Below are 23,132 nucleotides of genomic sequence, written 5' to 3'. Positions count from 1 at the left end.
TCCCATGCGCCCAGCTCTCCGTCAAAACTCGGCGGAAGTTGCGCACATCTAACGTCATCGACCATGTGCTTAGCTAACGCGACAAAGATTGCCCAAGCCCCATCGGAAAAAGCCATCTCATCTCATTTGCCCATCTTGCAGACGCACGTTGTTGTTTTTCCGAGGAAGCGATACATATGCCTGGCTTGGACAGCGCTGCCATTGCCGCATCGGTTATCAGTCAAGCGGAGTTGTGCCTGCTTCTGTACCTGCAGAGGCCTGGGCAAACAATGCGGGTAGGAATTGGGATAAAGACAGGCATATCCACGCAGCCACGCGAGACTGCCGTTCCGCGGAGGCGAGTAGTCGAGAAACTGACGGATTTCTCAGCAACAAAAGTTGACCGGGTGTATGCTTAAGCGTTACACTACTCCCGAACCGTCCTGGTAGACCTTGCTCAAGCCTTGGAAGCAACCCGGTTTGTTTACTGTAGTGGTCGATCGATTGCGGGGCGGGAGCACTAGCGGCTCAAAACTTAAACAACTCCACCATGTCATCACGTCGTCACGTCGTGCACGGGGCGAATATGGAAAACACGCCCCTGCACAGCACGCGTTCACGCAGCGCCGAGACAACATCGGGTGCCATCGAAAAGCATTGAGCAAGCAATTTTCAGCAGCGATACGTCTGATTCGTCCGTGCCAGCGTTCCGATGCAAATCCCGAGAATCCCATGTCGTGGCCGACTTTACCATGGCTGCGGTCCTCACTGCCGCATCCGTTCAGTCATGAAATCATAGCATCTTAGCCCTAATGGGACGCTTGACTGGTGTCATCGACTCGAAATTAATGGCAATAGCGTGTATACGCCATGCGGTCACCAGCTGAACAGTCGTATATAACCACGGCAGGCGTCCGTCCTTTCTACTGCACAACAACTCGAACCGACAACTCGAATTCAAGATGTTGACCAAGAGCCTCCTCACCACTTCGGTCCTTGTAGCCTTTGCTGCCGCTGCTCCTCAGTACAGCGCCGCGCCCCAAGAGACTGGTGATGGGCCAGCAGGCTACACCAACGCGGATGCCAGCTTCTCCGTGACCTTCACGCCAGCTGCGACTCCCGCTTCTGTCTTCGGTCCTGACTCCCAGGTTCCCGTAAGTATCCTCAATTGCTGTGATAAAACTTCACTAACAATCTCAAAGGCTATTCCCACAGAAGCTGGCTCAGCTCCTCCCCGGAGGAGCTCTGATGTAACTGGAGCCACCAGCCATGGACCATACTCTGGTACACCCACGACTACTGGAGCCGCTAAGGCGCCCACTACCATTGGCACCGCCATTGCTCCTCTGCCGCCGAACCCAACGGCTACCTACTACAACACCAATGGCCTGCCTCAGAACCCCATGCCCATTCCCTACACACCAGCTGGCGGTCTTGGCACCAACGGTACCGAGCCTCGCTACATGGTCAACAGCGACTTCGACTACGAGTCCATCACCCTTGGTCTCTACCAGGAGTGGATCGAGCTCGACTTGTTTAACAACGGTCTTGCCGTCTTCTCTACTCAGGACTTCCTTGACGCTGGTCTGACTGCTGAGGACCGCGCCTACATTGCCTTCATGGCAACCCAGGAGAGTGGCCATGCTACTCTCCTCACCAACATGCTCGGCGAGACTGCTCCTCCCCAGTGCACTTACAACTACCCATACCGCACTGTCCGCGAGTTCATCGACTTCAACATCAAGGTCACTCGCTTCGGTGAGTCTGGTGTTTGGGGGTTCCTTGCCCACATGGACTCTCGCGAGGTTGCCACTCTCCTCTCTCAGTCCATCGCTACCGAGGCCCGCCAACAGATCTCTTTCCGTCAGATGATGGGTCTTCATCCCATGCCCGTCTGGTTCGAGACTGGCATTCCTCAGTCATGGCAATGGACCTACCTTGCTCCCTACATCAGCTCCTGCCCCGAGAACACCACTCGTCTCGCATGGCAGAACTTCCCCGCTTTGTTCATCGACAACCAGCCCAACCCCAACCGCTTCTCTCCCAACGACACCAAGCCCCACGAGGTTGCCGGTGGCCGCGTCGCTGACCCTGCCGACTCCACCATCCCCGCTGATGAGAGCTGTGTGAACATCAATGGCACTGAGCACCCCGGCTACTCTTGCGGCCCAGCCATCGCGCGCAACCGCTCTGAGCCTCTGTCTTTCCCCGGAAAGTTGGTCAACCTCACCTGGGAGAACCCCGGTCTTGCTGTCGGCCCCAATAACTCCTACATCACCGACACCACTGCTGGCGCCCCTGCCTTCGTCGCTTGGGTCTCGCAGCTAAACCTTACTTACACTCCTCTCGAGATCACCGGTGAGAACACTGGTTTCACCTACCAGCCCGCCGGTGAGGTCTACGAGGGTGACCCAGCCGTTAACGGTACCATGTTCGTTGCTCTTACTGACGCCAACCCTTACCTCACTCCCTTCAACTTGAGCATGATCAACCCTCACGTTGTCGCTCTTGGTCTTTACTCATCTGGTTAAGTCTGTCGCTAGCGCAGCACAGAACTTGGATTCCATGCTACTGTAGTGTGTCGCAATAGTTGTACATTTAGTGAATGAGGCCTATGAGCCATGTAATTAGGGGAAGGAGCAGACTGTTGTATGATAACGATAGTTGAGGCGTGGATATGAGACGTAGCTGTTAATGCGTAATGATACCAATTACTATTTGCTTGTTGAGTGCTATCGGATGTCTGCTTGTTTGTTCCCATCTTGGCTCAAGTGATGCGTCCGTGCGCACTTTTGGCATACAAAAGGCTTTTGCCCGGATGTCCTACACTCATCATCCACTGCTTTTTACATTCCCAACTTTAAATTTTACATTAAAAAACTACCCCGGGCTTTAAATGCTTTCCCTCGGTTTCTAAAATAGATAGAACGTATGCCATTATGGCGTTCGTTGCTTCTGCTTTCCCGCTCAAAAAATCACCGGCTACGCCATATTGCTTCATTCACCTTCACTCGATACTCCACGATCTTAAAACAGCGTGCAGAGGCTTTTATGAGGGCGTCTTTTGCGTCCTTCTCAATAAACATACCTGAGCGATTTCCATGGATAAATAAAAACTACCATGGCACATAACCATGTGTTGCAAGCTTCCAAGCGCTTCTCTTTCATTGAAAGCTTTTCAAAAACCCATGAACTTATCCAACGATGTTGCTTTGCGCCTTATTCTTCTGTTCAGAATTTTGAAGAATCTAAAAAATTGCTACGACAAGAAACATGTTGCTCTTCTTTCTGCGAGAAAAGAAAACCAAAGAGTCAGGAACGCATGTTGCGTCGAGAGGGCTGGGGTGGTGTATATAAGTCCACCTCTTCTTTTGCTGTTCCTTTACTTCTTAAGCATAATTGAAATTTGTTTATACAAAAAGATATGGGTCGAAGACATGTATCTTTCCCGCCACATTTCCTGCATCTAATGAAAACATTGAAAACCCGGATAGTCGAGTAGTTGTGTGTTCTAAAAATCGGAACAACGCTTGCATGTGAGACAAGGCCTTGTTGAAAAGATTGCGCAACAGTCAAGGTTCATGACTCTCTCCGTCTTCTTCTATACGCCTATAAATCTTCAAAATACCGTCCAACATCCCTATGGACTGCGCCTTTATAAAAGTGTAAATAACAGCGCCCTATGAGTGTTTCTGAGTCTGTCGAAGAACAGACTATATATTGTGGATGGGGCCGCGCTCGATATTCATCTTTCCTATTATCTCCTTCAGCTTATTAGAAACTTATAAAAAGGAGGGCAGTACTCGCATGTGCTGGTTTGTCCCAAAAATCCCAAACAGGCCTCGTGTGGAAACTGGGTCTTTGTGTCAGAAAATCAACTGATCTACGGATATGTGTTTGTACTGTCTCTCCGTCTCTTCCTGGGGGATTTTCTGAAAATCCCAGTCCGAGCTCATGATGAACGGCCTGTCTGAGAAGGTTAAAAACCGTGGTACTCGTGACCATGGATGCCGTGGTGCGGACTTAAAAAAGTACACATCAACTTACGGGTGACGCTGGGAGACTATGGGTTGAAATAATTATATATTTTGTCGATATTTCTCTGTACTCCTTCTTTTCTACAACACAATTCTGACTATCAAAACACTGAAGAATCCCTACAGACATCCCTGATGATTTTGCTCCTTCTTTTGTCTAAAAACAACTTTACATACCGAATGTTCTAAAAAATCGTCGACGCAAGCCAAAATATCTTTGCGCTTGTGGAAAATCCGTGGGCTGTGAGCTTATGGCGTGTATGGCATCCTCTGGCCTAAAAAGGTATTAAATTGCGTCTGGCCGGATACAAAAGTGTAAACAAAAAGTGGTATGTCTTTTCCTTCCTCTCACTGGCTCCTGCAGTCATGGGTGTTTCATACTAAATCGTTCGACTCTACCTATGCATGAGATCGTTGGCGTCAGAATTTAAACCTGATTTCTAACACGAGAATTGACTTCTTCCGTACTCCTAAAAAAACAATCCGGATGTTGCATGGGGAATTGTCGCCCACTGCGGACTAAATTATTTTTTCCTGCTCTTGTCGGCCTGCTTACTCGGTATCCACACTTGAAAATATCTTCTCTAAAAAAGAGGAATGAACTGCCATGACTACCCTGTCTGTTACTATTCTGATTTTACGAAATCATACAAAATAAAGTGTCAAAATGTGCGATGTGTGCCAAGATTGCGATTTCGAAAGTGTGCATGAGCAAGTGGAGGATTGAAGAAAATACCAGGAAGGTTCACGTAAACCTAAACTTCAGGTTGTTTCCGATAGGATGCTGGTATAATTCCGAATAGTGCGTCATTGAAGACTTATATACTGCTCAAAAGGCTGGTGCAAACTGTGTATGAAAATACGCTACAGTACCAGTCTTGTGAGAAGCCTTGTTCTATCCGAGATTAAGTTGAGATACAATAAATGCAGTCAGACACTTCTATTACCATGTAAGACTTTCTTTCTCGTTGCGACTCCTCGGGGGGATTTGCCGATGTGATTTCAAAGCCCTGCCGCGCGTTGACATCCATCGAGAAACACCTTCCTCTAGCTATGGTGAACGCTCGCGGCTAAGGTCTTCGTATGACCTAATGTCTCGCTCGAAAGCAAGGCTAGTTTCAATTTCGTCAACACCACTTAGCAACTCGTACTTTCTCCTCTCTGGGATCTCAAAACGATGTACATCGTGCTGTGCCAAGTGTATCGTCTGTTCTTGGATGGCCGCCCACTTTCTTCTTCTTCTCTTCATCTCGACTGTAAATAGCATCTGGAATAGGTAGCTGGAATACAGTACCTACAGACCGTTCACAGCTACATACAGGACTGGCATCGACCGTTTCTATTCGTTCCTACGTGCACACACATATGCATGGACACACAGCACCTATGAAAGAATATAGTCTAGGGCAGAAACCACTGTGATGGCTTTCCCTACTCTTTTTTTACCACTTTCTGTTATCTTGGAATACCACGCGAGGCTTGAAGATAACTCGAGAAGATTGTCACTGTACAGTCCTGAAGCAGGAACGAATAGAATCCTACACCCAGTACGTTAAAGCTCGTTTCGGGATTCAGCGACGTGTATCATACTGTTCTTTGGAAACTCCAAGGCTCTGAAGCACGGCATTGGTGACTCGGACCGAATCTGTGAACGCATCTTCAGACCAATCGACTTCGTCCCTAAGCACGTATTAGAGACTAGATCTAAAGTACTGGTGAAACCTACAGCTTATTAACCAGAACCACCATCTTGTGTGACGCCATGCCGTTCAATTGATCACCAATCTCTTGCAGCTGCTTGTCTGTCTCATGAGGCATAATGATGAGAAGGAGACCGTCAGCGTTAGATAAATTTTCTTTTATTGATTTAGCAGGGAATTCTGTGCCTAGACAATGTACCTAGATTGAAGCACGTACCCGTTACGGTAATCTTGTTATTGGGTGTGTAGAAGTAAAGTTTTTCGTTCCTCGCCTTGATCTCGTTGAAGGCTCTGGCGTATCCGTTGTTGCGCCCTTTCTCGAGTCTCTCCAGAGTTGGCATATCGATACCTCCACACTAAGTCTTCGTAAGTAATTAAACTATCTTCTAATGCGGCGCTATACCTTATAGATGAGATTGCCGATAGTCGTCGCTTTCCCGGCACCATGGCTTCCTAGAACAGCCAGGATTTTGCCTGCCTCTGACATTGTGATGTTTTATATCCTGTGAGGTGACGGAAGGTTCTGTCATCCACGCGTTCCCTTAGCAGACGTGAGTGTCGTCAGGCAAATGGGGTTGGCTTTTGTTGCTCGAGAACTAAGCCACGTACGTAGCACAACCCTGCTCTGCCACGTGATCTTCCAAATTTCGTCGAAATATCTTGGTAGGCACTACCATGTTACGATGAACGGTACGAACCTTAAACACAATGTTGTCCCAACACCTTCGTTAAGCGTCAGTCTAAGCTCAAAGTAAATCCCAACCGAAATCATGACTGTAGAAAGGCCATATGTGAGGGTCCTAGGGTTATTAAGAAAAGGTCATGGTCATGCTTATGCAAAACACAATTCCACTTGCCATGAAATCCAGACTGGATGGCTGGTCGGTCGCATCAGCATCCAGGGACAAGACAGTGCGGCTATAGGAGGTGGTGACCGGAATGTGTCGCAGCACACTAGAGATCTATAATAGTTACACTTCAGATATAATTTTTTTCGCTAGAGAACTAACTAGTAAGTTGCTTTATACAAATCAAGGTAATATCTCTTTACCTCAAACTTTAGTTGTTACATCGCTTTTTAGTCCACTGTAGCAGTCGTCCTGTATTTTGGTGCAGAATTAGTAGATAGTTATTGCATGATTAGTAACGCTTCCTATAGCTTCCGCTAGAATATCCACTATAAATAAATGTAGTACACACGAATATAGCTTATTTAGAGCTTTCATCTAGTTATATAATTCCACTCAAAATTTTCGAGTATTATATAACTAGAAGTATTTAATGAAATTAAGATTTTATCGAAATAAAACATTAGCCCCCTTCCTCAAGGGTATGCGAGCTCCATATGCGGGTGACTCGGTATATCTCGCTTACAGTGGTTCTCACCAAGATGCAACCCATAAAGGGCTCAAACAGCGAGAGAAGACAGCAGAAAGCAAGGGAAAGAGTATCTGGAAAGTCCCGTATCTTCCACTGGATCCCAAGGACATCTGTGCTACATACAAGAGTATCATTTAGGTGAACTTGCAGAGCGGAAAGGGAGGCGCCGCGTGGATACTAGAGACGAGTGCCGGTCTCGACTTACCGCTTGGTTTATGACAAGACTTCTCGGTCGTGATGAAAGCCGCTTCTGACCAGTTAGGCCGTGTTCTCACGCCGGAAGATCTACAACAACTATTCTTGCGCAATTACAAGGTGCTTGGACGGGATGACTATGTGTGTAAACACAGCGCTACATCCACTACCGATGGCGACATTGATGTTCGCGCGACGATTGTCGATGACGGGATTTTTCGTTATACTGATGGCAAGGGACCATCGGTATCGGCTGCGTTGTCTAATGCCCTCGCTGTCAGGACTGGCCTGCAAATTTCTTTTGAGGTATACCATTACAAATGGGTGGAGAATGAGCAGGAGCAGGATATGAAGATTGCAATGTGCAACCTGAACCAAGGGAAGTTCACGTCGTGGGGTGCAAAGCTTGGCTCAACGCTGGATGCTGAGCTGCTAGCTTGTCTTTCTGCTCTGCCGGTAGGTACTTATTTCGATCACTGCAGAAGCTAGAGGGTAGCGCCCAGAGCGCAATGATTTTTTTCCATAACCAGAAGATGGGCTGAAGGTATTCCATTGGCCTAGGTTGTCCTTTTTGACGGTGGTGGTGGTAGTGGCTGCGAGGGCAAGCACGTGGTCACCGAAAGGTGTAGACACGGAGGAATATGACTTCCTTTGGTACCATCACTGCGAGTATATTGGTCGGTCGTTAAAAAGGCTGAGTGGATGAAGAATTGTCGTGTATATGAAAAGTTGGTGGTAGAAACCTGAGAGGATACGGGAATAAACGTCGATGAAACCCTGCACTAAAGACGTGCCCGCATGCTAAGGAAATGGTCTGCCCCTTGATGGAGATATAGGTAGAAGGTGACGAACGCGGCTCTGCGGAAGGATCGATGATCGTGGGGTATTAGCGTATCTCCACCCGGCGCGAGAACCACAATTATGAAAGCTCTGCCTGGAACGGGCGGCATCGGCATTGGCGTTGAATGAATAAGCATGCTAACATCCCAGATCATTGTTAAATATAGTTTCCCATCTCAATTGCAAAAGCATAGGTATCACCCGGAGATTCCGCAAATACACCTGCATCAATACCATTACCCCAACACACAGCACATCACCCCATCATGGCAACCGATGACGTACAAATCCCGCAGCACGTGGGTCTTGCTGAAGCACCCCGCGAAGTCGAAGCCATCAAAGCCCAAGAGAAGGAATCAATCTTGCCGTACTGGGATTCCAGCGTTGCGTTTAAGCTCGGGTACAACATCCGCACGAGGCTACTGACTTTCGAGCGACCGGCTGTGGTGAACATCTCCACGATCAGCACACCAGGCCACGTGCTCTTCCACTCTGTACATGCTCACGCTTCATCCCTTCCAGAGTTGACGCTAACAACCAAACGCAGGTAACACACTCCGGCACAGCTCTAGACAACGACTTCTGGGTCTCCCGCAAACGCGCAGCCGTCATCCGCTTCAACGCCAGTACATGGCGTCTGCAAAACCAATTTGAAGGTGATGAAGAGAAGTTCAAGGCCAAGATGGGCCTGGGCGAAACAGCGAAAGACTATGCGATCCATGGCGGCGGTGTACCTATCTTCATTAAGAATTGTGACGGACCTGTTGCGGTGGTTGTGGTTAGTGGGTTGAAGCAGTGGGATGATCATCAGGTTGTGATTGAGGAGTTGGGCAAGTTGTGCAAGGATATGGAGAGTGGGAATGGCCGGACGCCTGTTTAGGTATAGCGGGTTGGTGAGTTATTGTGTATAAAAGATGGTCTTTGGGGCGTGGGCTCTGTGTCTTGTATTGTCATCGAGTTGGCGGTACATTAAAAACCATTCGTGGAAATCTATGGAATGTACTAAAATAAAGCCTTCCAAAAGTTCATGGATTCTTTGCGAGTTCCAAAAACTAGTTAACATGCTTCTGATGTGAATCTAAAAGAAGAAGCAACACTCGAATGGAGTCGACTCCTTCCTCTTTTCCTACTCCCCTCCCCACCAGAACCACCTTTTCCTCAATTTACAAAAACAGACGTAGAACAAGGTGATGTTTTTCTCTTCTCCTTTAGCTCTCACCCCCTAAAAATCCCACACCATCATTGCAACGCTGCCTTCCTCAATTACTAAAAAAACAGATGTTAGAAAACTCCAGCGCACAATCCCACGAGCGAGACCTCCCTAAATCTTCCAAACAGCTATTCATGTATCCAAAACTTCCATATCCGCTGCGCATGACTCCCAAAATCAACAGGGGACACCCTCTATGTCTCTGTGCTTCTACGCCTCTTTGAGTACAAACATCCTTCTCCTCTCCCTTTCTTCCTTCTCTTTTACTTCACACATCCCTTCTTTTACAAAAAAAACCACTAAAATGCAAAATCTAATCCGTACATATCTTCTCTCTCCCGCTTTCTGAAAAAAATAGTATACGAAGCAAACCATGTTCCTCCTCTTTCCCTCCTTTCCTCATCTTTGAACCCTGCAAAACCGTCCTCTGGCTTTTCAAAAAACCATGAGACAATAAATGAATGTGTTAGCGTGGAATAGGCAGCCGCACTGGAATATGGAAACGATTGAAAAAGAGATGCCACATCCTCATGTCTCTCGACTCTTCTACCTTTCCCAAAATGATGCACAAACTGGACCTTTGTTTCCCCGATCTCTAAAATTTTAAAATGACAAGGTGTATTTCACATGTTCTTCCAAAAGTATAATTCAACACTCCTATGTGTGGGTGTGCAGCGGGCAAGCAGTCATATTTCCCCCTTCTCCTGTCCTTCTCAAAAACAACAGCAGAACTCCACCATTTTCCCACCCCTTCCCCCAGCTCTTGGTATTTAAAAGGAAATTTGCGACATGTATATGTTCTTCCAAAAGTGGCACTATAAAGATCGCATGTGCAGGTTGTTGGTGTGGATCGCGCCAACAAACAGCTCAATTATTGTGAACATCAAGGAGATGTGTGTGGTATGAACGGTTGGCTGGGTTTGGCGATGTGACTAAAAATAAGTTCACTTGTCCTGGATATTTCTAAAAAGTGGATGAGAACGCGGTATGGACCCACTGTGTGCCTGTGTCTTCTGGGGTGTCAAAAACACACTTTGGACTAGTTGATGCTGTGGTCGGTTTGAGCGTGGCCGTGCGTCAGGTTGGGTATATAAACTTCGAATGGGCTCCGTGTTTTCTTTTTCATCGAATGCTATAAACGAAATTGGTATATCTAAAAGCTTCTGTGGATGAGTGGCATGTTGGCGGTCTGCCTTTTCCCAAAATTGATGTCTTCGCTTGAGAAAAAGTCGGTTCTTTTTCTGTATATGACCGAGGCGCTGGAATCTAAGATCTCCAATTCTTTAAACTTTTGCAGGAAAACATGATTTGAATCCGCTCGTCAGAGATGATTCACAAAGATCACCACTGTTAAAGCGAAAACCAAAAACTTCCCGATCAGATTGAATGTGGCGCGATTACGGAGAACCAAAAGTCAGAAAATCTAGTATCATCATCGTAAAGAATATATAAGTCATTGCTCTACCAATAGTACATGAAGAGAACCCACAGAGAAACTTTTAAATCCCAATCCAAGGGTGCCATCTTCTCCAAGAAAGTACCGGATCAAGCAGCTCGTAGGGTATCCGCTAGAAACTGACAAAACCAAAACTCCAAAACGCGCGCTGAACTATCATGATGATCTGGATCTTAACCCTCCTCTCTGTCCATCTGATCACGTCCTCTCCTTGCACCTCCGCCGCGGCCACCTCGACCGCCACCCCTGCCTCCACGTCCACCCTTGCCCCTCTGCTCGTGAATGTCTTTCATCTCCCTAATTGCTACTCTCTGTGCTTCACTGACACGGTCCATATATACCATTGCCTCGTCCTTGTCAAAGGTCTGTTCAGGAATCTTCTTGCCCAAGGCATGCTCGATGCGCAGCCAGATCTCGAGATCGTACTGTGTGACGAACGATACTGCTTTACCCGACTTTCCAGCTCTTGCTGTTCGGCCGACGCGGTGGACGTAGGTTTGGGAGTCACTGGGGAGGTCAAAGTTGACAATAAGGTCCACCGCGGGTATATCGAGACCACGGGCTGCTACATCGGTGGCTACGAGGATGTCTCGGCTCTTGGATTTGAACTTATTGAGTGCACCTAGACGTGCAGACTGCGAAAGCTGACCGTGGAGAGGAATGGCGCCGAAGCCGAGAGCGCGGAGGAGGACTGCAATACGCTGGGTTTCGTTGACGGTGCGGGTGAAGATGATGGTCGGGTGGCCGATGTTGTCGTTGAGCAGGTGGACAAGATACAGATCCTTGTACTTGTGCGGTATGAAGGCGTATCGCTGTAGTAGTGTCGAAACGACCTGGTGGGACGAGCTGCTGATGCTCACCCGGACTGGGTTCTGCAGAGCTGCGCGTTGAAGACTCTCTACTTTGGACGACATGGTAGCAGAGAAGAGATAGGTGTGTCGTCCTTCTCTGGGCAGTACTTTCAGAATCTTATCCAAGACAGGACCGAAGTCGAGGTCGAGCAGGCGATCGGCTTCATCGAGAACCATGTATTTGAGGTGCTTGAGCGAGAAGCCCTTTGTGTTTTCGAGGTGATCAAGTAGACGACCTGTAGTTTGTTAGTAGGACGCATTATGCCCTGTATGTACCAAAACTCACCAGGCGTAGCAACAACAATGTGTGGCCGCTTGGACAGGGCGATGGCTTGTGGCACCATATCCATGCCTCCTACAAGGGTGGCACATTTGACGTTGATAATGCTGCCCAGGGCATCCACCTGTTGTGCAATCTGATATGCCAATTCTCGTGTAGGTGCCAGAATCAAGCCAAAGAGTGGTTGTGGCTTCTCCAACAGCGATTGAAGAATGGGCAGAACGAATGCGGCCGTCTTTCCGGAACCAGTTTCAGCGAGACCGATGACATCGCGGCCTTCGAGAGCGAGGGGTATAGCTTGCGTCTGAATCGGGGTTGGGTTCTTGAACTTGAGGTTCTCGCAGGCATCGCAGAGTTCTTCTCGTACACCCAGGTCGGCAAATGTTTTCTTCACTTCATCTGCGCCGGTTGTTGCGGGCTCGGCTTCTTCCTCAGCGTCAGGTGCACTCGATTTGTCCTGATCCTTTTCGGCACCTCCATCTTCCTCATCTTCGTTCACCTCTTCGTCGTCATCGCTGGACTCGGGTTCGGGCGGCGGTGCAGGCTTCGCCGCAATCTTCTCTGAGGATCGCGCCTTCTTCGACGACGACGCACCGGTCGCACTCGACCCGACTTCTTTGAGCTTTCTCTTTGCAAGACCGGGCATTTCGGTGTAAAGAATGAATGGTGAGAGGCGTGCGACAACTTTTGGCTGATACCGACTGGATTGCGAAATCTTGGCGGACCGAGGCTAGCAGACCCACAGAAAAGTTTCGCGACCCCATGCGACTGGAGCTGGCTTCAACAGACGATCACGACGACTTTCTACAACACGAGTGCCATTCTTTCGCACGCACCAACATTGGGAAGAATTTCGTCGCACATTTCAGCGCAAATACCTGATTCGACCTTTAAATACAAACGGAAACTTTAAGCCGTCACTATGGCCCGTGGAAGAGGAACCGCGAGGAAGAAGCAGTCTGCAAAGGACAAGGAGCTGGCCAAGAAGCCCCAGGCAGGCCCCAAGTCCATGGTAATTCGCATTGGCGCTCAAGAAGTTGGAAAGTCGGTCAGCGACCTGGTCAATGATGTTAGGCATTGCCTTGAACCAGACACAGCTATCCGCCTCAAAGAGCGACGGGCGAACAAGCTCAAGGACTACCTGGTCATGTGCGGACCGCTTGGAGTCTCACATTTGCTTCTATTTTCTCGCTCAGAATCTGGAAACACAAATCTTCGCCTCTGTCGAACGCCGCGCGGTCCGACTCTCCATTTCCGAGTAGAGAACTACAGTCTCTGCAAAGACATTATCCATTCGATGAGACGCCCGCGAGCTGGGGCTCAAGACTACCTCGTAAGGTTTCCCTATAATATTTGTACTATCTTTCTACATAGTATAGAGGCTAATCTTATAGGTTGCTCCGCTGCTTGTTATGAACAACTTCTTAACAACCGATACGCAGAGGGAAAGTATGGGCGAAAAGGCACCGCCGAAGCATCTGGAGAAGCTCGTGACAGACATGTTCCAGGGCCTCTTCCCTCCTATCCAACCCCACACCACACCCCTCCATTCGATCAAGCGCGTGCTCCTCCTCAACCGCGAACCTCCTTCAGACGACACAGGCTCCGTCACAATAAGCCTAAGACACTATGCTATCACTACAAAGGTCACAGGCGTGCCCAAGGCGATCCGAAGGCTATACGCGGCAGAGAAGTTGATAGGCAGCAAGGAAAAGAAGAAGAGCGCACTACCTAATCTTGGAAAGCTAGAGGACGTCGCAGACTATATGCTGGATCCCTCAGCGGCAGGATATACATCCGCCTCCGACACGGAACAGGATACGGACGCCGAGGTGGAAGTCACAGCACCCGTACGGCAAAAGGTCCTGTCGCGTCGCGAAAAGGAGAAGCTCAAGGCTGGCGACGAGACGTCTCACGCACGAGCTCGCGGCTCCAAGCCCCGTGTCGAGAAGCGCGCCGTCAAACTCGTCGAGCTCGGCCCTCGCATGAAGCTTCGCCTCACAAAGGTCGAGGAGGATGTGTGTGGCGGTAGGATCCTGTGGCATGAGTTCATCACAAAGACCAAGGCAGAACAACAGGAACTAGAGAAGAAGTGGGCACAGAGGAACAAGGAGAAGGAGGAGAGGCGGCGCATACAAAAGGAGAATGTGGAAAAGAAGAGGAAAGAAAAGGCTGCTGCAAGGGGCGAGAACCCAGAAGAGGGCGAAGGAGACGATGATGAGGACGAGGAGATGGATGATCTGGACGATTATGATATGGATGATGATGTCTGGCAGGACGCGGCAGATGCTGGTGAAGATGGCGAAGACGAGGAAATGGAGGAGTGATGCGATTTGATCTAAAAGTTATAATGATACCCCATTCGACGCAATGAAATATGCCTGGGAAACTTCACAATACGTGTTCCAACATAGGCTAGGGTATCTACACCATCAAGCTCCTTTTGGCTTCTTGATCATAACCTTCTCCCCGTCAGCGCTCAGTGCCCACCCCACCCCATCTTCCACCAACTCTTCCCACCTCCGATCCGTACACCTCTCCACAAACCTTCTATCAGCACTCAAATAACTTTTGCCCAGACACTTCAACGCATGCACCCTTACGCCCCCATCAGCCCACTCCATAACACTCCTCTGATACCCATCCACCGCTCTCCTCACCCGCCAAAACCCCACGTAATCATCCGCCACCAGACACTTGAGCACCTTCTCCACCCTCCAATCCTTATACCCGTATGCCAATTTCGTTGCCCGCGCGCCCGAGAAATCAGACTGCCGACACGCCTGATCGAGAATCAAGAGGCCTACAAACTCGTGCAGTGTCGACGGCGACAGCGGGTTCCGGGGATGAATTGTATTGAGTAGCGAGAGTAGGGATGGTAGATATGAGTTCCAGTCATGACACAGGACGGACACGTGGATGGCGAAGGTGTATGCGCGGAGGGTGAAGGCGTCACTCCGACTCGACGCGGTTATTGCTTCACGGAGTTTACGCAACGAAGCCAGTACCGTTGCCAACTCTGTTATCGAGGGTGCAAACGCTTTCTGCGGTATAGGATGTATGTTGCTAGTATTTGTGGACGCTGTAGCGAGGGGTGGTCGACTGGCGGCTTGGTGTTCCGGAGGCGCGTGCTTGGATAGCGAGAGCGAGGAGAACGAGGATGTGAGTTTACTTGTTTCGTTGGCCTTTGTATCTGCGGCTGTGGCGTCTGAGGGGACGCTGACGGAGGCGAAGAGACGGTCGAGTTCTTCGCGGTTGAGGGCGCAGAGTTTCATGTAGCGTTCGATGATTCGGTTGAAGTATACTTCTTGGGTTTTGAAGTCGTTCAGCCTGGGGGATCAGTGATTTGATAGGCTATCCGAGATCGAGTTGTTGGTACCGTGTCTCGCCCTTTGAGGGCAGCCCGTATGTCTCCAGGACATCTTCGCGGACAGGCTTGAGGCGGTTCCATGCCCCGGAGGCGGCGCGACGGCTGCTGGGACGGGCGGGGTCTGAGGACTTCATCGCGCTGGTAGGTAGAGGCAGGGAGGGAGGTGAAGCTCAAGTTATGTCAAACGCGATTATCATGGCTGTATCTGGCACCGAGGACAATCGCGACCCATGCTGGGTTTGTAGAAGCAGTTGCGCAGGGGGGTTAGAAGGTGGGATGGAGGGGCACACTTGAGCACGCTGCCGCACTACTTCCACCCCGAGCTCTCTCCGCCAAACTGACGTGATGCGACATTCAGAATACCGAAGCGTTGCGATCTTCCCAATACACGTATGATAGAGTTACGAAACGCGTGCTGTCCTCGCAAGGTCCACCAGATGTGGCATAGTCTGGTAGGGGTCCTAGAAGGTACCTAGGTATTCGAGAAGCCGCTGCATGACATGTGAACTCCAGATTTCCTCTACATGAACATTCACATCTCCGCATTGCTATATATCTTCTTATTCATCCTCTGTCTTTAGTACAACGAGAACATGGATACCGCAAAAGAGGCAGCTTCGACAGCCGCAACCAAAGGGAAAGAGCTGGAGCAAAAGGTCGGGGAAAAGTTGATATTGCTATGGCATGAAATCTCGCCATGGCAGCAAGACAATCACTACATCCGATCCGGTTACCGCGCTCAATCAAATTCCTACGCCAAATCATGGAAAAGCCTTGGTTATCTGCACAACGAAACTGTCAATATCTACACTCATCTTATCGGAGCCCTTCTAGCCGCCATCTCCGGTGTAGTTCTCTATCAAACTCTTGAGCCTCGTTACGAAACGGCCACTCGCGAAGACATCTACGCGTTTGGCTGTTACTTCTCTGGAGCAATTGCTTGCCTGGGCATGAGCGGAACCTATCACACCATACAGAATCATTCACACGAAGTCGCCGTATGGGGCAACAAGCTGGATTATCTGGGCATCGTCTTCTTGATCTGGGGAAGCTTCGTACCGGTCCTATACTATGGTTTCGGAGAGCAGCCAGAGCTGAGGAAGACTTATTGGACAATGATCACGACTCTGGCAGCCGGCACATCCATTGTATCGACGCATCCCAAGTTCCGCACACCCGCTCTGAGGCCGTTTCGAGCATTGATGTTCGTGCTCATGGGTCTCTCGGCTGTGTTTCCTGTAGTTCATGGCATTCGCTTATATGGAGTCGAGCATATGCGGGAGAGTATTGGGCTGGATTGGGTCGTTTTGCAGGGGGTCCTGTATATCGCTGGTGCCGCCATCTACGCTGCTAGAGTACCTGAGAAGTGGAGTCCAGGGAAGTACGATATTTGGGGCTCAAGTCACCAGATCTTCCATGTTCTGGTCGTACTAGCAGCAGCAAGTCACCTCATGGGCTTGGTGAAGGCATTCGACTTTGCGCACAGCCAAAAGATGGGTGGCATGAAGAATGTTCTAGAAGGCGCGATCGGATCGTAGATCACAGGCTTTTGTTTGGTTGTGTTGTAGTTCATCCTCAAATAGAAGTGATTTAGACAGTTTTTGCCTCCGAATCATATTCTCACTCTTCTATTATCATAAATTTCTCCTGTAAGACGCTGTCCTCCTCGCGAATCGCATCAAACTAAACCCGAGGATATGTTTGGCAACGCGCACAGACCCACAGATGACGCCGGTGTTCCGATCTGCCAGCCACCTTCCCCGGGAACTTGCACGTTTGTGGGTCAGGGCATCCAATCAAACTTCGGCATCGCGACTTCCGATCTTCGAGCTCAATTCCCAGCGCTCGTATTCCTTCATTCTTTCTTCCTTCTTCTTCCACACCACACGTCGCGTCGCTTTCCACTACTTGCGCCATCTCCCCTATTCACAACACCATTGTTACCAACTTCACGCGCTTCAATTGCGACTTCATTCGATAACTGCGACGCTGAAGGCTATTTTGCGAAAGCATAACGTCATCTCATACCACTTACGATTGTTGAGTAACATACACAATGACAGACACTGAGATCCAGCAAGGAGACAAAGGTATGCGCTTCTTGTTACATTCGCTTCTTCTCAACCCAAACGCGCGCATGGCAAACCTTTGCCCGGCGCATCAAACGCACTAGCGCGCAAATGGCGCATCGCCGCGCGTTCTCGAAGGCGAGATCGCATCCACGATCCCTCCCTTCTAGCCATACGGGACATTAGCTAACGTATCTTTCATCAGTCTCATGGAACTGGGGTTCAGGAAAGCCCAGCGGCACCATTGGTGAAGTCAAGGAGCAAGGTGAACTTGCCATCGAGTCAAACCGCGGCAACACTATTAAGAAGAATGCCGATCCGGAGAACCCTGCAGTTCACGTCGAGAGGTCTGGTAACGATGTTGTAAAGCGCGCGTCCGAACTTGAAATCGAGGAAAAGGCCGATGGTGCCAACGGTGCCCAGACCAACGGCGACTCCAAGGAAGAAGACAAGAAGGACGAAGAGAAGAAAGAGGATAAGCCAGCAGATTCAGAAAACAAGGCTGAGGACAAGTCGGCAGCGGAGGAGAAGAACGACGAGGAAAAGCCAGCAGAAGAGGAGAAGAAAGACGAAGACAAGTCAGCTGAGGAGGAAAAGAAGGATGAAGAGATGAAAGATGCACCGGCTGCCGAGGAGAATAAGGAAGAGCCTACGACTAATGGCGACTCCAAGGCAGAGGAGTCCAAGGCAGAATCAAAGGAAGAGACCGAGAAGGATGCCACAGAGGACAAGTCTAACGAGAAGCCCACGACCGACAAGAAAGAGGACGCTCCCAAGACCGGCTCCAAGCGCAAGGCCGAGGAATCGCCTGCTAAGAATAACGGTGCTGACGCCGACAATGATAAGCCTGCAGAGAAGAAGACAAAGACTGATGACGCCGAGGCGGAAGGCGAAGAGAAGGCTGAGACCAAGCCCGCCCCTAAGAAAGGTGGCCGTCCCAAGAAGGAGAAGAAGGAAACCGCAAAGAAGAAGAAGGAGCCTAAGAAGGCCGCTACTGCTGACGGCCAACCGCGTCGCAGTGGCCGAAACAAGGCTTAGACGATCAACAGACTGTCGACAATCCTTGCAGCAACAAATAAGGCAATGGTCTACTCAATGTGGACGTCTCTCTCGTTAACCTCGTGAACCACGGCGCACACTTTCAAAATTCTAGGGAAAAAATTACAAGCATGTCTCTCAATGCTCGGTATGTAAGGCACGGATATGGGTGGTTGGATGGACGGATATGGAAGGAGGGCTCGGGGCGGCGCTGAACGGCTTTGCATTTCGCTCTTCGCGAAACAGTATTTTTCCGTTTCTGGTTTCCATAGCTTAGGCTTCTCTTATTGTTGTTGTACAGTAGTATCCGTATTGTTAACTTTATTCACCGCATTTGTTTTCTCACGGACAGACAGATATCTATATACATAAGGGAAGGAGGGAGGGGAACAAAGGCGGAGCATGGAAGCTAGGTATTATTGGATGAATGCTATGAATGAAAATATATATCTCATGTTGGAAGTCTGGTTCTGTGATGAAGAGGTCTTTGTCAGCGATGTCGGTCTGAAAAGATGTGTGAAATGCAAGTGATGTGTGAACTCGAGGTATCAGTAAGGAAATACTCATTCAATAAGACCCGTGAAAAGTCTCTCCGATCCGTCTTGAAACTTGTGATTTATGATATTCATCATTTCGAGCTGTGTAGAGGGAATAAGGAAGAGCTACGTACCTGGTTGATTGCGCGTTGGTGGCAGGGCGACAACAGAGGTTAGTGAGATATTGAATGGCGCATTATCGTGAGCAGTACTGATGCATGACACGAAGCATCGTTTGGGGTGCGCGTCGGTGTTGATGTGGGATGGGTGTTGTTGAAGGCTCTTTCGGTTTTTGTGGAGCGAGGGGCTTGGCGGTGCAGGGACCACCGCGCCCGAGGAATGCGACTTGAGGAAAGCATCGCGTCTTCTCTGACATACTTTTGGTGTATCTTCTATTATTTGCTAAGCAATTGTTGGTAAAAGAGTTCGTTAAGTACATGCATTCGTTGGCGGGAGAACTGCGGGAATCTCCAGGTACACGCGATCCTTCCGCATTGGGGAAATGGGTGGGCGACAGAGGACAGGACTCAACCGCTTTAGACGATTCTCATGACAATCTGCAATGCCTCTTCTCATGCATCATTCAAATTGGCACATTGACAATTGCGATACTTATCTCTGGATAGTAAGAAGAATCAACTGTCACCCCACAACAACTTCTGTCGCCTACACTTTTACCTTCAACGTCCAGCGCCTTCCCACACATGCCCACCTACTAAACATAAAGCTAATCAGACTCAACCCAAGAATCGCACAGAAGAAAGCCACCATCGGCTGTGGTCCAACCGTCTCTACGAGTTCTCCACTGATGGGAATGCAAACCAGTGTCGCGAGAGAAGCGATAAAGTACATGCTTCCGTAGTACCTGCCAAACTCTTCCGCCCTGCACAACTGCCCTACACATGCAGGCGTTAGAGCCATCCAGGAGCCTGTACCGAATCCGAAGAGTGCCGCAAAAGCGTAGAGTGCCGGTAGCGATTTTGTACCAAGAGGCAACCAGAGTACCAGCATCCAGAGAAGAGTGAAGATGATCATAACTAAAAGCGTATTGAATCGTCCAATCTTATCTGCAGCATATCCTGGGAGCAGGCGTCCAAGGCAAGAGACTCCGTTAAGTACTGAGATAAGGTAGAAGCCTGTATCTGGTGGAAAGTCGGTGCTCAACGTTGCGTACGTGGGCAAGATTCCCAAGCCTCCAAACAAGACGATCTCGAAACCAAACACGGTGAGAGTTAAAAGACTCAGTCTCAAATCACCGTATATGGAAAACGAGATGATGGCTTTGTTCTTCGCTGCGGCTGATGGCGGGATACGAGCTTTCATCAGTATATTGGCGATGATGAAGCAGAACAGGAAGGTAAAGCCCAGGATGCGGAGTGACCAAGTATACCCGTACTTTGGGAGGGTTGTTCGTAACACCAGAGGAATGGTCAAACCGGCAGCGGAGCTACCCATCATGGCGATACCTTGCGCAAGACCACGACGTTCCTTGAACCAATGCGCAACCACTGCCAGACTCGTCGTGGTCAGCATTGCACCAGAGAAACCTCCCAATATGCCGCAGCAAAGAATCATCTGCCAGAAGTTGTTGCACTCAGCAAGCAAGAAGATCATGAGCAGGAAGGCTACACTTCCAATCAGTGCAATCCATCTCGGTCCGTATCGATCGAACAGCGGTCCCACCCAGATTCCCAGCGCGAGTGAAAGATACACAAAGACCGACGGTATCCAGCCAATATCTCTTGCCGACATATCCTTGAGCTGATTCTGACCCCAGTAATCCTGTAACGTCCCAATAGAAACCATAAATCCGAATGAAGGGAACAGCATCAACCACGCCGATGCGACAACAAGCCAAGCACGCAGACCGCCCTCTGGAAAGTCATCCTCAGCATCCACAATTGGTATCCCCGACTCTTCTTCACCCAACTCATCAATCTTCTTCGTTCGATGCGACCGAGTCCGTCCCTGTGAGGGAACTTCCATCTCTTGATGTGTAGACTTCCTTATGTCGCTGCCGGCCTTCGACCGTCCAGTAAGTCTTGACATTGTGTGTCTCAGATCACTCCAAATTTCCTCTGGTTCTGTCTGCATTCTGCTGTCGCTCACACTCTGTACGCCGTGTATCTGAACAGCTGTAGGATTGGCAATTGGGTCCATCTCGACTACTCTTTAACTCCCTCTTCTTATGCGTTTCAAGAAACTGGTAACACTTGCGTCAAGTGCCTGTAACGCGAGCCAAGATTTGCTCACACTGATAAAGTATGGCCATCGCCCACAACCTTATACATCAACACTGGATTTCTAATCCTCATCCAGTAGATTAGCGCGGCGCAACACGCATGTATGACAGCAAATATATGCACAAGGCGTGTTGAGCGATAGTAAGTGCGCCCTATCGGCAGGAAGACATTGAGTGGAGCAAGTGCGTCTAGGCCTGCCCCGCCACGACCAGCCTTTGGTAGATCGGACCTAGTCAGGTTTGCGAGCACCACAGGTTTGTATGAGCAATAACAAGTGGAACATATTACTACAGGAAGAGCTTAGAAGATTGCTGACTGGTAGTGTGTTACAATATTTGTGAGTGCAGATGCCATGCACGTGTGGCAAGATGGAGACGGGCACCGGTAAAGGATGGCGAAGTCTGCTATAGTTGCTCAAAGACCTGACATTTGCCTTTTCATCTGCATGAGCGGTGCGATCTCTTTGGATGAGTATACCACAGAATGTCATTTGACGGCCCCGAAATATCATATGTTTCATTATTCGTATCGCGATGGTATTGCAGACGCAACGGCCCTCCAAAAGCTTTTCTAAAAGCTGTTGAGTATCCATCCATTGCCTTTACATATTGCTGTGCAGACTTTTGATGATTGCTACCGTCTCATCTTGTAAGCGTTTCACCAGAACACCGGCATCTTCAACACTGTGCACAAGTCCAATCGCAGCCCCTGCGTATGTAGCCAATCTCCCATCCGGGCCCCAACCGTCATCCCCAGACTTCGCAGCTTCGTCGTGGAGTTTCTTCAGCTCCTCAAACGGAACACCAGCTTGGTGATCTTGCCAGCTCTTATTGACAATTCCACGAGGGCTGTACTGCTCAGGCCAGCCCATCGTCCCTCGAAGGTGATTGTACAGCATCGTTTTGGTTGTAGATTGAGCACCATCGGTGGCGCGCACGACTTCCTTCTGGTATCCCTTGCTGATGCGGGCCTCGGTGGAGGCGAGAAACCGAGTGCCCATAGCTACGCCATTCGCTCCGAGGGCAAGAGCAGCAGCTATGCCGCGACCGTCGGCAATACCTCCAGCAGCAATCAAGAGCATACCAGAGTCGCAGACTTGATCTGCCACCTCGGGAAAGAGGGCCATGATGCCCATGCCGTCGGTTGCCCTCCCATGACCCCCTGCTTCTGCACCTTGTATGACTAGCACATTTGGTCGATGAGCGCTTTCCGCAGCTTCAACACTCTCTTTCAAAGTTCCTATCTGTATCCAAATGTGAATACTAGGAGACACCTCCCTCAGCCTCGCCGTCCATTTGTCAAGCTCCTTTTGTCCATGACGAGGTGCAAACAACCATGCAGCACAAGGTTGATGCTCCTTTACAGCCTTGGACGCTGAATCAAGGTCTCCGTTCCAAAGCTGGAACCCGACGCCCACGGGCAACCTCTCCCCAGATTGAGACCATCCTGGAAATGAGGTTTCTTTCGCGGAGTTCAGCAGCTCTCGAACTGTCTTGAGGTCTGTACCGGTATCTTCTGGCTTCGCACCAGGGCCGATAAAACCCAGCCCGCCAGCTTTTGATACGGCCAACGCCAGATGAGGCCCAGACATGACGCGCATTGGCGCTCCGACAATGAAAGGCGAGGTAATCCAAGGGAAGACATTTGTGAGTTTCACACGGCCGCTGCCGGAGCTTATTGCTGTGCGAACTGTATTCATCTTGAAATTATACTTTTATTGAGACGCAAACGATGGCATAGCCTAGGAACGTGGTGAAGGCTCACTCATACGGAAGTGACGACCTCGGGATTCTGGTAGGCGGAATCGCGCTGGTACTCCTGCAAGCAATTGATGGCTTAATTCGACCATGAACGTCATCTGTGTCACATGCGCTGAAGTTTTCCGGGCATCTCCACGGATAAAGCGCTTCCCAAGGTTGTTGTCATGTTCGCGTCCGCGATGCATGAC

At 49.5% G+C, this 23,132-nt stretch overlaps 10 protein-coding genes across 10 annotated transcripts; 5 read left to right on the top strand and 5 right to left on the bottom strand.

The window, feature by feature from the left end:
* Nucleotides 1-941: 941 nt before the first annotated feature.
* On the top strand, nt 942-2,510 carry PtrM4_146730 (Ferritin-2 multi-domain protein; the record flags this gene model as incomplete). Its single annotated transcript, XM_001938848.1, has 2 exons — nt 942-1,133; nt 1,182-2,510. The coding sequence occupies 2 exons, from the start codon at nt 942-944 to the stop codon at nt 2,508-2,510; spliced, it is 1,521 nt and encodes a 506-aa protein (XP_001938883.1).
* Nucleotides 2,511-5,587: 3,077 nt separating this feature from the next.
* Nucleotides 5,588-6,203, bottom strand: PtrM4_146720 (TEF1, Translation elongation factor EF-1alpha (GTPase); the record flags this gene model as incomplete). Its single annotated transcript, XM_001938849.1, has 4 exons — nt 5,588-5,696; nt 5,743-5,872; nt 5,934-6,072; nt 6,120-6,203. 4 exons carry the CDS (start codon nt 6,201-6,203, stop codon nt 5,588-5,590), a joined length of 462 nt encoding a protein of 153 aa, XP_001938884.1.
* A 2,194-nt stretch (nt 6,204-8,397) lies between these two features.
* PtrM4_146710 (uncharacterized protein) lies at nt 8,398-9,011 on the top strand (the record flags this gene model as incomplete). Its single annotated transcript, XM_001938851.2, has 2 exons — nt 8,398-8,625; nt 8,679-9,011. The coding sequence occupies 2 exons, from the start codon at nt 8,398-8,400 to the stop codon at nt 9,009-9,011; spliced, it is 561 nt and encodes a 186-aa protein (XP_001938886.1).
* A 2,104-nt stretch (nt 9,012-11,115) lies between these two features.
* On the bottom strand, nt 11,116-12,574 carry PtrM4_146700 (SrmB, Superfamily II DNA and RNA helicase; the record flags this gene model as incomplete). Its single annotated transcript, XM_066109887.1, has 3 exons — nt 11,116-11,118; nt 11,139-11,884; nt 11,935-12,574. The coding sequence occupies 3 exons, from the start codon at nt 12,572-12,574 to the stop codon at nt 11,116-11,118; spliced, it is 1,389 nt and encodes a 462-aa protein (XP_065959870.1).
* A 276-nt stretch (nt 12,575-12,850) lies between these two features.
* Nucleotides 12,851-14,255, top strand: PtrM4_146690 (Brix multi-domain protein; the record flags this gene model as incomplete). Its single annotated transcript, XM_066109886.1, has 2 exons — nt 12,851-13,261; nt 13,323-14,255. 2 exons carry the CDS (start codon nt 12,851-12,853, stop codon nt 14,253-14,255), a joined length of 1,344 nt encoding a protein of 447 aa, XP_065959869.1.
* Nucleotides 14,256-14,360: 105 nt separating this feature from the next.
* Nucleotides 14,361-15,432, bottom strand: PtrM4_146680 (Atrophin-1 multi-domain protein; the record flags this gene model as incomplete). Its single annotated transcript, XM_001938854.1, has 2 exons — nt 14,361-15,258; nt 15,308-15,432. The coding sequence occupies 2 exons, from the start codon at nt 15,430-15,432 to the stop codon at nt 14,361-14,363; spliced, it is 1,023 nt and encodes a 340-aa protein (XP_001938889.1).
* A 459-nt stretch (nt 15,433-15,891) lies between these two features.
* PtrM4_146670 (membrane protein, hemolysin III protein) lies at nt 15,892-16,836 on the top strand (the record flags this gene model as incomplete). Its single annotated transcript, XM_066109885.1, has 1 exon — nt 15,892-16,836. The coding sequence occupies one exon, from the start codon at nt 15,892-15,894 to the stop codon at nt 16,834-16,836; it is 945 nt and encodes a 314-aa protein (XP_065959868.1).
* A 518-nt stretch (nt 16,837-17,354) lies between these two features.
* Nucleotides 17,355-18,682, top strand: PtrM4_146660 (uncharacterized protein; the record flags this gene model as incomplete). The annotated part of the gene is made up of 4 exons (XM_066109884.1): nt 17,355-17,388; nt 17,573-17,782; nt 17,984-18,301; nt 18,678-18,682. The coding sequence occupies 4 exons, from the start codon at nt 17,355-17,357 to the stop codon at nt 18,680-18,682; spliced, it is 567 nt and encodes a 188-aa protein (XP_065959867.1).
* A 925-nt stretch (nt 18,683-19,607) lies between these two features.
* Nucleotides 19,608-21,101, bottom strand: PtrM4_146650 (NarK, Nitrate-nitrite transporter; the record flags this gene model as incomplete). Its single annotated transcript, XM_001938857.2, has 1 exon — nt 19,608-21,101. One exon carries the CDS (start codon nt 21,099-21,101, stop codon nt 19,608-19,610), a length of 1,494 nt encoding a protein of 497 aa, XP_001938892.2.
* A 684-nt stretch (nt 21,102-21,785) lies between these two features.
* On the bottom strand, nt 21,786-22,883 carry PtrM4_146640 (Dioxygenase related to 2-nitropropane dioxygenase; the record flags this gene model as incomplete). Its single annotated transcript, XM_001938858.1, has 1 exon — nt 21,786-22,883. One exon carries the CDS (start codon nt 22,881-22,883, stop codon nt 21,786-21,788), a length of 1,098 nt encoding a protein of 365 aa, XP_001938893.1.
* Nucleotides 22,884-23,132: the final 249 nt, after the last annotated feature.

Source organism: Pyrenophora tritici-repentis, chromosome 9, assembly GCF_003171515.1.
Source record: "Pyrenophora tritici-repentis strain M4 chromosome 9, whole genome shotgun sequence".
In the NCBI taxonomy this organism is placed as follows: Eukaryota; Fungi; Ascomycota; class Dothideomycetes; order Pleosporales; family Pleosporaceae; genus Pyrenophora; species Pyrenophora tritici-repentis.
Note: the sequence above shows the minus strand (reverse complement) of the source record. Positions and strands in the feature narration are given on the sequence as shown.